The sequence below is a fragment of the Lagenorhynchus albirostris genome, chromosome X (genome assembly GCF_949774975.1).
Source record: "Lagenorhynchus albirostris chromosome X, mLagAlb1.1, whole genome shotgun sequence".
Lineage (NCBI taxonomy): Eukaryota > Metazoa > Chordata > Mammalia > Artiodactyla > Delphinidae > Lagenorhynchus > Lagenorhynchus albirostris.
This window is the reverse complement of record NC_083116.1, coordinates 19,705,907-19,719,894: the sequence shown is the minus strand read 5'-3', so window position 1 is coordinate 19,719,894 and position 13,988 is coordinate 19,705,907. Positions and strand designations below refer to the sequence as shown.

Sequence of the window (13,988 nt, the reverse complement as noted above, 5' to 3'; positions counted from 1 at the left end):
AAGGGCTACACTCTTATAGTTCCTTGGAGAAATAATTGAATCCAGATATGTAGCAGGGGAACAAAACAGGTGAGCCACGAATTATTTATGGTGCCAGAAAGAAATGAAATGCACCAAGACTAAGAGGACATGGCAAAAGGACATAAGAGCTGACTCAAATAAGCTCTCACTGGTCAATCTTGGGACAAGTTTAGTGTTATCTACAAAGGGGAAAAGATACTGTTACAGTGCAGAGGTCTGAAGGATACTACTTTAAACAAGTGATCAAATTAACATCACTGATACTGGGACAAACTGATATGTGTTTTTGGATGTGAAGTGTTGGGGAAAATGCAGACAAAAGATTCAAAGAAGGTGTTATAAATATGTTCAAAGAACCAAAGTAAATCATGCTTAGAGAAGTAAAGTATAATGACAATGTCTCATCAAAGAGATCTAGGACTGTGTGGAGAGTGTGATCCCAGGACAGGTTCTTCTTGGTTGTCTCTCATATTCTATTAATCTTCTGACTGGTTTGCTGTTTTGCTTATTGCTATCCTGGAGCTACCAGTCTCTCTTAAATGCTTACCACCAAAATCTCTACCGTTTTCAACAATGCCCTTAGGTATGCACCTCTCCATGCTCTCTTTTAATAAAGTCCATCATCTTAAGCAGAGTTATCGAGCTCTTGGTCCTTATGGCCTGCCCCTCCCCCTGGGCAGAATCTCTGGACCACTGCATTGGAGCTGGGGGCAGGGACAGTGGGTTTCTTTTTCTGGAGTGACACTCCTGTTTTCCCAGTGGGTGCCAGGGATGGTGATAGCTTGCCACTGCCATAATGGGATCTCTATTGTATGAGTGAGCGGGCTGTGGAGCCAATTGGGCGCCAGTATTCTCAGCCTGTCTTTCCTCCGGTAAAGCCCTTGTCCTATGGGTGGGAGCTGAATGGGGAAAGAAAGTTTCAGTCCTCTCAGACTCACCTGCCTAGAACAGAGCTTCTGTAACATTGGGCTGGGGAGAAAGAAAGACACCAGCAGCCTGCCCTTCCCAGGGTGAAACTGTAGCCATAGACTAGAAGTTGTAGGGAAAGGGAGCACCTGTCTTCCTGCCCATACCTGCCTAGAGAAGAGAGTCCATTGTACAGAGCTATGGGGTGGGGCATGGGAGCAGGTCGTGGCTCAAATGCCACAGACTCACTATTCTTACTGAGATTTAGCTGATTTTCTTGTATAACTGTTTCTTCATTTTCTGTATTTCCTTAAGACAATTTGTGGAGACTTTAAATGTTTTTTAAAAGTAGTTTTTCAATGCTTAAATGGTTGTTTCACTGCAGAAAGTTTCGTCAGATATCTTGTACCACCATTCGGGAAGTTCTGCCTATTCGTGGGCCATTTCTTATATATAAGGAAGGATGATTCATAGGATGGAATCAAGAGCTATGGACAATCATACCCAGAGAGCAGTACTGGGCCCTAATAAGAAAACTAGTGATACATGCCCAGCTGGATTTCAGAGTAGCTATGGACTACTATATGTCTCCTATTCCCATCCTTTGTGAATGGAAGTGTCTACTGTGGTTATGAAATTTCTACCTCAGCATTATATGTTGGGAGTTTAGGGGCACATAACTTGTTTATTTCACAGGTTCTCAGATCTAGAGGATCTACACCAAGGAAATTCCAAACTTGAGGAGACTTATCCCCACCTAGAACTTATTTAGCTGATGAGATCCTGGTCCTCAAACCTGAACTTGATGTCAAAATAGACTGAGATTTCTGGAGGCCTTGTGAGGAGGTGGGTGTATTTTGCATGTACGAGAAATGTAAATCATTTATGGTTAGAGGGGGAAATGTGGTAGATTTTAAATGGCTGCAAATTCATTGTCACTTCTCCCATTCAATATGGGCTGGCTTTAGTGACTTGCTTGACTAATGGAATACAATGGACGTGATGTTCTAAGATTTTAGTCATAAGATCAGAAGAAACCTTGATCTTCTGCCTGGGAAGTTTTGAAATTCATCTACCATGCTGTGAGAAAATCTAAGCAGCCACATGGGTAGTAACATGTAGAGAGGAACTGAGGTCCCCAGCTGACAGTGCTGTCTGAGCACCCAGCTGACAACCCAACACAAATTTACCAAGAATGAGAAAGATCTATTTTGAAAGTCGATACTTCAGTTTCAGTAGAGCCATTTGTGTGGAGTAGAGATGAGCCATTCCCACCCAAATTGCAGATTCACAAGCAGAAATACATGATAGTTACTGTTTTAAGCCACTAAGTTTTAAAGTGGTTTGTTATGTAGCATAAATAACCAAACATTCTTCAAACCAGCAATTCCATATCTATATGCCTACCCTGATAAACTCTTATACATGTGAATAAAAAACATATATGAGGATGTTTATTGCAGCACTCTATATAAAAGTGAAAAAGTTGAAATAATGTACCATTTGTCAGTTGGGGAATGGCTAAATAAACTGTGCCTTTTTCACACAGTGGTTAAAATAAATGAACTAGATCTATCTGTATCAATATGCATAATCTAAAAAATAATGTTAAATGATAACAGCGATTTCAAGAAGATACATGTAGTAGATTCCATTTATATATATTCAAAAATATACAGAACAATGCTGTGCATTATTTATGGACATACATTTTTATAGTGAATGTGCAAAGCCAAGCAGCTGCTTATTAAACATCAACTTTAGGAAAGTGGCTCTCTCTATGGAAGGGTAAGGAAGGGGGAAAGGTTGAAAGTGGGGCTTTACCTGTGATAGTAATGTTTCATCTCTTTTGTTCTTTCTTTTTTAGAACTCCATAAGACAAACTGTTTACATCTTTTTTTTTTTTTTTGTGGTACGCGGGCCTCTCACTGTTGTGGCCTCTCCCGTTGCGGAGCACAGGCTCCGGATGCGCAGGCTCAGCGGCCATGGCTCACGGGCCCAGCCGCTCCGCAGCATGTGGGATCTTCCCGGACCGGGGCACGAACCCGTGTCCCCTGCATCGGCAGGCGGACTCTCAACCACTGCGCCACCAGGGGAGCCCTGTTTACATCTTTTTTATCTTCGTGGTAGGCATGAAGGTGTCTGTTATATTATTTTCTGTCATTCATATGCTTGAATTCGTTCATATTTTATATTTTTTAAAAAATAGAAGAGAGGAAAGTATTAGATATGCACTCATTATCACTATGACATACTATGTCCACATGGGTGGGGCACGATCAACAATAAAGAATAAAAAATTTTTACATAAAATAAAATGCACCCTTTCAAATTGTACAGTTTGATGAGTTTTGACATATATATATATGCATATATATATGTATATATATATATGCATATATATGTATATATATATGCATATATATATATATATATATATATATATATACCATTACACCATCACCACAGTCAAAATGTAGAACATGCCTGTCACTTCAGAGGTTCTCTGATGCAGCTTTGTGGTCAGTCGCACCATCTCTGGCCCCAGGCAGCTATGGATTTGCTTTATGTAACTATGGATTAGTTTTACCTTTTATAGCAATTGATATAAATGAATTTATACACTAGGTTTGCTTTTGGGACTGGCTTCTTTTGTTCAGCATGCAGATTTTGAGATTCATACATGTAGTAAGTGTATCAGTAGTATGTCCCTTTGTATTGCTCACTAGTATTTTACTGTATAAGTACACACTATTTGTTTATTCTTCTGATGTTGGACATTTAAATTGTTTCCTGGTTTTGACCATTATAAATAAAACTACTATGAACATTCATATGTAAGTCTTTTTTTGTGAACATAGGTTTCCATTTCTCTTGGGTAAATAGCTATGAGTGGGATTTCTGAGACCTATGGTAAGTATATGTTTGGCTTTACAAGATGCTAACAAACTGTTCTCCAAAGTGCTTGTAACATTTTTTTTAAGTAGCTAGAGATGATTTTATTCCCAGAAGCAATGTATGAGAGTTCCAATTGATTTACATGCTCACCGACACTTGGTATTATTAGTCTTTTAAAATTTAGCCATTCAAATGGATAAGTAGTGGTATCTCATTGTGGTTTAATTTGCATTCTGCTGATGACTAATGCTATTGAGCATCTTTTTACATGCCCATTGACCATTCTTATATATTATTAGTGAAATATTTGCTTAAATCCATTGTCCATTTAAAAATTGGATTTTTGCTTTCTTATTATTGAGTTATAAGAGTTCTTTAATTATGGATAGAAGTCCTATGTCAGATATTTGGATTGTGAATATCATTTTGAGTTAATTTTTGTGTATGGCATGAGGTGAAGGTTGAGGTTCACATTACATAATATGGATAGCCAGTTGTTCCAGCACTTGATTGGACTGTGCTTAGAATCTGCTCTACTTCTGCACTTCCTATTATGTGAATTATTAAATAATCAATGTCATTAATTTAAGCCAAAAAGTATCTGTATGTATTAATTCCTTTGACTACCTCCCTATTTTCCCTCTAACATTTCCACTGAGAATAGAAGAAGCATAGGGGAAATTACCTAAGTGTGTAAAACACACACACACAGCCACAGAAGAGAGAGACAGGGAGAGAGACAGAGACAGAGATGCATTCCTGTTTACCCCAGAGCAATGACATACAGCATCATCATAGTTACACAACAGCCAGTGACAAAATTAGTTTAAATCCAAATTGTTTAAACTTTCTCCCTTCTTCTTTTAGCTTTAGCACATTTGACCCTGCTAACTCCAGGCCTCTTTCCAATTCCGTAACCTAAGCCCTCATCGTCTTCTGCTGGGTGCTCTATAACCACCTCCTTTCTGGATGTTTCTCTCCTGAGTCCATCCTGCCTGACTACTTTTTTTTTTTGCAATGCTGCTTTCACTAAATTGTTCCTAAGCTCAGACCTTCACAATGCCCTGTTCTCTTAGCTTCATCAGGTCCAGACTCTTCTGTCTGGCTCTCAAGGCCCCACCTCTTCTACGTAACTTTCTTCCTAATAGGCTGGTGTTCTTGCCTTTCCATGGACAACCTGTATTAATCCTGCCACTTGACTTTTTGTTCCTGCAGTTCTCGTCTTTCCTCACATTCTACGTCTTCTACAAAGACTTCATTGAGGTCTCTACCTTAATCACTTCTTTATATTGTGAATTTCTATCACAACAAGCTCCACTCAGCCTGTGTATTTTCTTATATTGTTGCTATTATTGAATGTGTATGTCTTGTCTCCCCAGCTGGAATAGTGACTATATTCTTCTGTCCCCACAATGCTAAGCACATAAATGCTTCCTTGGCTTATTTTACCATTTTTTCACAGATTAGAGTGTCAATTTAAAATTAAAGATACTTTTTACTTTTAGAATTGCCTTTTCATTTCATCTGTTGCCTTTGTTCTCCTGGAAAGAGGAAGGGCTTCTATGGAAAGACTGTTATGGCAACTCCACCCAAATTTTTGATTCTCTCCACAGGTTGGAAGCAAATGGGAAGCCAATATTCTCTAATTCCAGGCCAGAAGTGAACCAGAAGGTAAGAGACAGGTGGTTGGAGAGTGAATATTCTCTCTCTAAGACATCAAGAAAAGGCAAGAGGGCTTCCCTGGGGGCGCAGTGGTTGAGAGTCCGCCTGCCGATGCAGGGGATGCGGGGTGCGTGCCCCGGTCTGGGAAGATCCCACATGCCGCGGAGCGGCTGGGCCCGTGAGCCATGGCCGCTGAGCCTGCGCGTCCGGAGCCTGTGTTCCGCAGCGGGAGAGGCCACAGCGGTGAGAGGCCCACGTACCGCAAGAAAAAAAAAAAAGAAAGAAAAGGCAAGAAGCAGGCCCCCTAATCTAATCCTTGGTTACCCTAAGACAAAGACCACTCTCTTCAGAGGATTTTCTCCTGGATGCAGTGGCTGCTGTTTCCTAGCTTTAACAAAGTGAAACTTAATTGGGAAAACTCTTTTTAAAATTATTATTATTAAAGTGCACATAGAAAATAAAGGAGGGAAAAAGTATGCAAGGGAACGCACTACTGCTTCCCTTTTTCTATCCCCATTGTCAACGAAAGAGGTTCTCAGTGCACCCACAGCTCCCAGTGGAGCTATTAAGGATAGCACACTCCAGGGAACCCGAACCTGCACTTCCCTGTGGAGCTGGTGAGAGAGTGGTATTTAGTTCCACACACTTGGCCCCGTACACATGCACACACAATCAGTCTCCTTAACCCTGTTTTTCTCTGTCCTTGTTCATAAAAATTCCTGTCTGATGTCATCAGTGATTTAATTTGCTGTGTCCATCTCACAGGACTGACCCTTGGGTTCCAACATTGCTGGTGAGGTATTTTAGTTGTTTACTGGCATAACAGGTATGCCCGAGGGACCACGAATCACCTGTGATTTTCAGCAGTCATTATACCAAACTTTCAATGGCATTAAATTCATTTTTTACATATGTGGAGTCTCACCCTGTGAAGAAAAAAAAAGGCTGTAAATACAATGCTTTCAAATGAAAATAGTATTTAGTATTTGACTGTCATCCACTTTGTTTTGCTCCGTGGATTACTTCAGCTAGAATTTCTGGTGCTGTAGAAAACCAGTTGAGAAAATAACCATCCTTTATGAGCAATTTTAGGTTTTCTAACCCTTATTGCAATCTTCTGCTTTAATTTGTTTTCCATTAGTACATGCTCAAGTGTAGTGAAAAGAAAAGCACTGGGCTGGGAGAGGGAGAATGAGAATGTTCCAGCTCTGCCAGTCTCTCATTTTATGACCATGGTCAAGTCCTTTTCCCTCTCTGGGCCTCAGTTTCCTCATTTGTCAAAAGAGGGACTTGGGCTGGATAGTCTTAAAAGGCTCCTCCACCTTTCATATATTGTAATTCCAATCAAATATGCTGTTTTCACGGATTTTTAAAACACAAAACCAAATTTGTAACACGGGCATTAGCAGATTTTTAAAAAAATCTTTCTTTTTTCTCAATAATAAGCCTCAGAGGTGGGATTTCAAAATTAGAATTTCCTACAGGCTGCAGCCATAATGATAGAACCATCACACGTGTACTATTAGAGTTAATATTCTTATCCGTAGACATCTAGAGAAGCAAATAATGTTTGAAGATCTTTTTGCTGTTTCTTTGTGGGTTCTTTATCCAGAGGTGTTTATATGAGTGTATCTTTATATAATGAGTGGTAAGAAAAGTGGGAATGTAATGAGCAAAGGAAAATAAAGCCCCCTCCTTTTATCTTTGCCCCAACCTGTCTCTGTGATTGTTTCTCAGCGAAACCACTGGTGTTTTGCAGCTTGGGGAGATCAGCTATGTACCGGCACTCATTCACTGCTAATAGGGGCTGCTAATAGTGTTCCCATCTCCTGTCAAGGCTGTCACAGTTGATTTTTTTTTACATTTCTGTGAGCTCCATCAAGTTTAACAGCTGAAAATCAAGCTCATTAAGAAGCTCTCCAAGTATTTCAGCATGGGCTAATTTTCCAAGGCTAGGCTTGGGCACAGAATTTAGTGAAGGGAATCTAGATATGGATCAAATAAGAACCAGGGACTTTATTCACAGAACTTTGGGAGGAAAGAGGGAATTGAATGGTAAATGGAATGCCCCAAATGATGGTCTGTGTGTTTGGCAAAATTGCCCAATGACCTTAAGTATTCTGCTAAAGTCCATGCAACTACTTAATATACTGGCATATGCATAAAAGCAGCTCAGGAATGGTGAGAGATTTTAATTCATTCACTCATTTATTTATTCTTTCATTTGTGCAGGTAAGACTCTAGGCTCTGCCATTCTTCATGCAGATAGGGCAAAGACTTTGGCAAGACAACCCTTAAAATTGTTTCCTCCTCCATTGCTGTCTGCTCCTTCGCAGCCTCCTTTGTAATTTCCTACTCACCTTCCCAGTTTGTTAATATTGGGGTGCCCTAAGGCTTAGTTTTTGAATTTCTTCTCTATCAATGCCCGCTCTCTTTGTGATTTCATCCAGTATTATATCTTTAAATATGATCTATATGCCAACAACTCCAAACTGATATTTCTAGCACAGACCTCTCCTCTGAACTCCAGATTTATATATCTACCTACTTAACATTTTCACTTGGATATGTAGTAGATGTCGCAAACTTAATAGGTCAAAAATGGAATTTCCCCTCAAATCTGCTCATCCCATGGTCTTCCCCATCTCAAGAGATGGCTCTCCCTCCTTCCAGTTGCTCAGGCTGAAAACCTTGAGTCACCCTTGACTCCTCTCTTTGTCTGACACCTCACAACGAATCCATCAGGAACTCCTGATGGTTCCAACTTCAATATCTACATATCTCCTGTACTTGACCACTCTTGGACTCCAATGCTATCACCCTGAAGCTGTCATCATCCCTCTTTTGGATTACTGCAATAGCTTGCTCACTGGTGTTCCTGTTTCCCCCACCTCCGTCACCCCCGCAGTGCATTCTCAGTGAAGATTTCAGAACGATTCTTTTAACGGGTAGGCTAGATCACGCTCTCCTCCACTCAAAACTCCCCAATGCTCCTCATCTCACCAAAGGCTGTCAGGGTCTATAAGGTCCAACATGATCTGCCCCCTCTCCTCCAGTTAACTCTCTGACCTCATCTCTTAGTAATGTCCCCCTCACTCACTCTGCCTTTATGTTCCTCAAACACACCAGGTAACTTCTTGTCTCAGAGCTTTTGTATTAGCTGTTCCCTCTGGAGGAATGCCCCTCCCCTATCAGCATGGTGTATTCTCTCATCTTTAGGAGTATTCCCTGCTTTAGTTTTATATAACATATATCATCATCCAACATTATTTATATTATATATAATATTATATATATGTTTGTATATTTTATATATATATATATATATATATATATAAAATATACATTTGTTGACTGCTGTATTTCTAGTTGCCAGAACTGTGGTAGGCACGTAGGTGATCAATTTGATGAGTGAGTGAATGAATGAATAAATGAAGGCATTATTCAAGCCTGAGTGACCAATGTCTGTGAGCCAGGCCTCAATGAGACAATAAAGGAAAGGTCATTTTGACTTGTAGTAATGTAGGATCAGGGGCCAACCCAACTTAGAGGCTGTATGTTTCTCAGTATCTGCTTAGATCAAATAATGGAATTGTAAAAATAATGCTTTTGCTAGTGAACTTATAATAAATATAAAACTATATACAACTTGAAATAATGGAGAAACTTGAAGTGTAAGCACTTAGCATCAATCCAGTCAAGTTGCTTTATACTAGGAAGGTTTGCAGTGATAGCTTACTGTGATGGCTAATTTTATTTATGTGTCCATTTTACTGGGCCACAGAGTGCCCAGATATTTGGCTAAACATTATTTCTGGGTGTGTCTGTGAGAGTGTTTCTGGATGAGATTAACGTTTGAATTAGCAGACTGAGTAAAGCAGATTGCCCTCCCTAATGTGGGTGGGCCCCATCTAATCAGTTAAACATCTGAGTAGACCAAAAAGGCTGGCCCTCCTGCAAGTAAGAGACAATTCCTCCTGCCTGACTGCCTTTGAACTGGGACATTGGATGGATTTTTATTGTCTTTGGACTCAAATGGAAACATTAGCTCTTTCTGGGTGTCAGGCCTGCTTGTTTTCAGACTGGAACTACACCATTGGCTCTCCTGGATCTCAGCCCTTCAGACTCAGACTAGAAGTTTCACCATTAGTTCTCCTGATTCTCAGACCTTTGGACTCAGACTGGAACTACACCACTGGCTCTCCTGGGTCTCCAGCTTGCTGACTGCAGATTGTGGGACTTCTCAGCCTCTTCTTTTTATGAGGCCTGGCTCATCCTGTGGCTCAAGTTCAGTCGTTTCTGACGCCCAGGGGGATTCCTGGCCTTTGATTCTCTGAGAGAGTGATGATGATAGCTCACGTGTACATCATGCTCCAAGCACTATAAGTAATTTATTTAAGCCTTATAACAACCCTATGAGAAAGATAATGTTATCATCCCCATTTTACAGATGAGGAAATTGAGGCATGGGAAGACTGAATAGCTTGCCCAAGGTCGAAAAGTCAGGACTTGTACCTTTGCAGTCAGCTTCTCTTAACATTATAAAGTAAATCCTTATAGCATTTCTCTAAATCTCCCTTGCTGAGACCAGTTCAAGTGCCCTACAGTCATCCCTAGGCAAGAGAAAGAGTCCTGATGGACAAGATTACCTTTTCTACCAACTTTAAAAGTTTAATGCTCTCTGGCTCTCACCCTTGCTGCCTCCCTTCTTTTCACTTGTCCTTTTCTTCTTTTATTTTTTCTTTCCTTCTCTCTAGTTCACTTCCTACCTTTTTGAAATTCATTTATTGACCATTTCCCCTATCTTCTTGATTATTTTCAACAGGAGGCAATAATATTGTCTCTTTTCTATCTTAAAAAAATCCTCTCTTGACTCGATTTTCCTTTTAGCTTCAGACCCATCTTCTCATTCTTTCCTAAACCCCCTCCAGTCAGGCTTTTGCTCCCATGCCCACTGAAACTACAGTGCCCTTCACATTGCTAAGTCCAGTGGTCAGTTCTCACATTGCTTGACTTGACTTCAGCATTTGAAACATTCACTCTTTCTTCATTCATATACTTTCTTCACTTGGCTTCTAGGATGCTACACTCTCTTGGTTTTCAATGTTCCTTTTCAGTATCACTTGCTGATTTTTTTTATATCCCTGACCCTTTAACTTTAGAGTTCTCTTGGGCTCAGTCCTTGGACCTCAGTCATTCCCTTAGTGATCTCATTTAATTTCAAGACTTTAAATGCCATCTAAAAGCTGATGATTTCAATTGTATATCCTCATCTTGGATTTCTTCTGACCTTCAGATTCCTTTGTCCAACTGCCTGCCTGAGATTTCTACCTTAAAGAGATATAGGCATCTCAAAGTTAACACATCCAAATCTGATCTTCCTTCCCAAATCTACTCCTCGACAATCTCCCCCATCTCAGTAAATTCCAGTTGCTCAGGCCAAGAAGCTTCATTCCTTATTCCACTCTTTCCCTTATATCGTATATTCAGTTATTTTGCATCTTAAGATTATACCTGGAATCTTTCCATTTCACATTAGTTCCAATTCTACCACTGTGTTTCAGAACGACCTTTATTTGTTTCTCACCTGGATAACTGCAATAGCCTCCAACTGGTCTCCCTATTTCCTCCCTTACCACTTATACTCTACTTTTCACTTAGCATCCAGAATAAGCCTTTGAAAATGCAAGTTACTGTTGCATAATCAATGCCTAGAATAGTTGTCAGAATGTAGTAGATTCTCCATAAATATTTACTGAGTGAATGGATGAAGGAAGGAGGGAATCAAATATGGTCCTTGCAGGGAGGATGATAGGTACATGATCATACTACAGGGTAGACAGTGGTTAAGTCTTACTTTGGAGGTACAGATAAAGGGTTCTTGGGAGCTCAAAGAAGGGAGAGGTCATTCAGATATGGGAAGTGAGTCAGGGGAATCCAGGAGGGCTTAATGGAGGAAGTAGCATTTGAGCTGGGACTTGAAGAATGGGTAGTATTTGGACTTGGGATGTAGAGGGAAGCACAGGGAGTTCAGTTAGGCTTAAGTAGGGTATGTGAAGGGTGGCAGAAGTGAGAAATAAGATTAGAAATGAAGTCTTTGGCCAAAACCTGAAGGTCCCTGAATGCCAGGTTAAAGATTTTGCCTTTAGGTGTGATATGAAATGGAGTGGATATGAAGGTTACAGAATTGGGTGAAAAAATTTGAGTCATAAATCAGTGATTTTCTCTGATTTAACTTTCAGGTCTTTACTCAATTGTCTCTTATTTTAAGTTGTTTACAGACTTAATGATATGGTTCCTAACCTACTCCAGGTAAGAATCAAACAGGAAAAAGAAGGAGAAGATATTTAATCTGAAAACAGATACACCTCCAGGGAGAGAAGGGCTAGATGACTGCTAGAAGGAAGAAGATGGAAACCCTAAACTGTAGGCTTAGAACCTCTGTTACTGTACAATCTAATAACTTTTTCTTGCTTCCACATTTAAATATTCTTTTAATAACTTTTTTCTGATTACAGAAGTAATGCATATTCAATATAAGACACTTGGACAACAGAACAACACAGGAAAAAAAAATCCCTCTGTGTCTATCTACCATCTGGAGACAAGCACTGCAAACAATTTGGTGTCACCCTTTTCTTTGCACGTATCCACAAACGTATATACATATATATTTACATATTTTAAACAAAACTTACATCATGCTGTGCAGATATGAAATAGACTGCTTTTCTCACTTAACAATAAACATATCATGACTATTTCTGAAATTGACATCAGTTTTAATGGCTATATGGTATTCTCTTAGCCCTAATTTTGCTCATCTGGATTGTTTCTAATTATTTGTTATTAAATATCCTTCTTACATTCATCTTAGCACTTTTCTCTGCCATTTTTAAGGGATATATTTCTAGAAGTGAAATTGTTAGAATAACATATGACTACACTTTTAAAGTCTTCTCCCTTCTGAAAGGTTTTACTGTTCACACTCCCACCAGCAGAGAGGGTGTGCCTATTTCCTTATGCTCAGGATAACATAATTTTTTTAAATGAGAACTTCTATTTAATTAAGAGCTTCACATCTAAGTCCTCAACTCTTATCTTTCCTACATTGTATTTATAGACATACCAGTTGAAATATAGTTGCATTTGGATTACTTAATTCTAAATATCAGTTAAGATATTTTACCTAATTATTACCACAACACACAACTCAAACTGGCTCCCTTAATGAGATGCTCAAACAAGCATCTCATTTTGCCTGGAAAGTCTAAGTCTAGGCCTTGTGTCTCATCAAAATTAATAGTGGCAATGCTGCCACTCTTAAAACTTTCAGTTTTGAGTGATATATCTTATGGCCTCCATTAAAATTTTATTATTTTTATAGTTTTAAAGGTTACTTTCCATTTACAGTTATTGCAAAATATTGGCTGTATTCTCCGTGTTGTACAATACATTTTTGAGCCTATCTTACACCCAATAGTTTGTACCTCTCACTCCCTCACCCCTATATTGCCCCTCCCCCCACTCCCCACTGGTAACCACTAGTTTATTCTCTGTATCTGTGAGTCTCCTTCTTTTTTGGTATATTCACTAGTTCGTTGTATTTTTTAGATTCCACATATAAGTGACATCATACAGTATTTGTCTTTCTCTGTCTGACTTACTTCACTTAGCATAATGCCCTCCAAGCCCATCGATGTTGCTGCAAATGGCATAATTTCATTCCTTTTTATGGCTGCGTAGTATTTCAGTGTGTGTGTGTGTGTGTGTGTGTGTGTGTGTGTATCACAACTCCTTTACCCATCCACCTGTTGATGGGCACTTAGGTTGTTTCCATGTCTTGGCTATTGTAAATAGTGCTGCTATGAACATTGGGGGATAGTATAAACTTTTGTATTCATTTTCATTTTCGCTTAGCTTTTTCCTTTTGGGGGAGATTTTAAGGAACTTTCAGGACCAGGGGACTCAGCCAATCCTGTCTGCTTTGCAGTCCCTGGTTGAGGCATTGGCATATTCCCTTTTCTCCTGAGCAGAATGGTACACTGAGGACAGCTTTGCTTGACTCCATCAAATGCTGATGCCCTAGGGACAATGAGAAGCATGAGGCAGCTGCCTGCATCCAACTGAAATTGGCTGAGTCTCAGCCCTGTGGTGAGTAGAGCACACCCTCAGTGCAGTGCTGCTCTGGCCAGGGAAGGAAGCTTATTAAGGCTAAGAAGGGCAAGAACCTATGAGCTCTTAGAAGCTGACATGTGTATTAGTCACTCAGCAGGGACCAGATGGGTAGGTAAGAGATGGGAGGGGGACTTGGAAGGCATTTGTATCTGTTGGGATCTATAGCCTGTAAATTCAGGGTAACATCTATCAGGAATCAATGTGTATCTTGATGTGTGTAAGCCTGTCCTGATGTTTCAGAGAGAAATGAAGAACCAGAGGGGCCACTCAATCTCTGAAGTGTGCACTTCTGGACCAATAGCCTTTACGTGAGTGAGATATAC

At 39.9% G+C, this 13,988-nt stretch overlaps 1 protein-coding gene across 1 annotated transcript in view; it reads right to left on the bottom strand.

Moving 5' to 3' along the window:
* Window positions 1-5,782: 5,782 nt before the first annotated feature.
* The window catches only part of ENOX2 (ecto-NOX disulfide-thiol exchanger 2), a 298,745-nt gene continuing 290,539 nt past the window's right edge, over window positions 5,783-13,988 (bottom strand). The window contains exon 15 of the mRNA XM_060137044.1: window positions 5,783-6,413. Within this exon, the coding sequence (XP_059993027.1) occupies window positions 6,409-6,413 (5 nt within the window). The 3' untranslated portion in view covers window positions 5,783-6,408. The remainder of the gene's footprint in view (window positions 6,414-13,988) is intronic.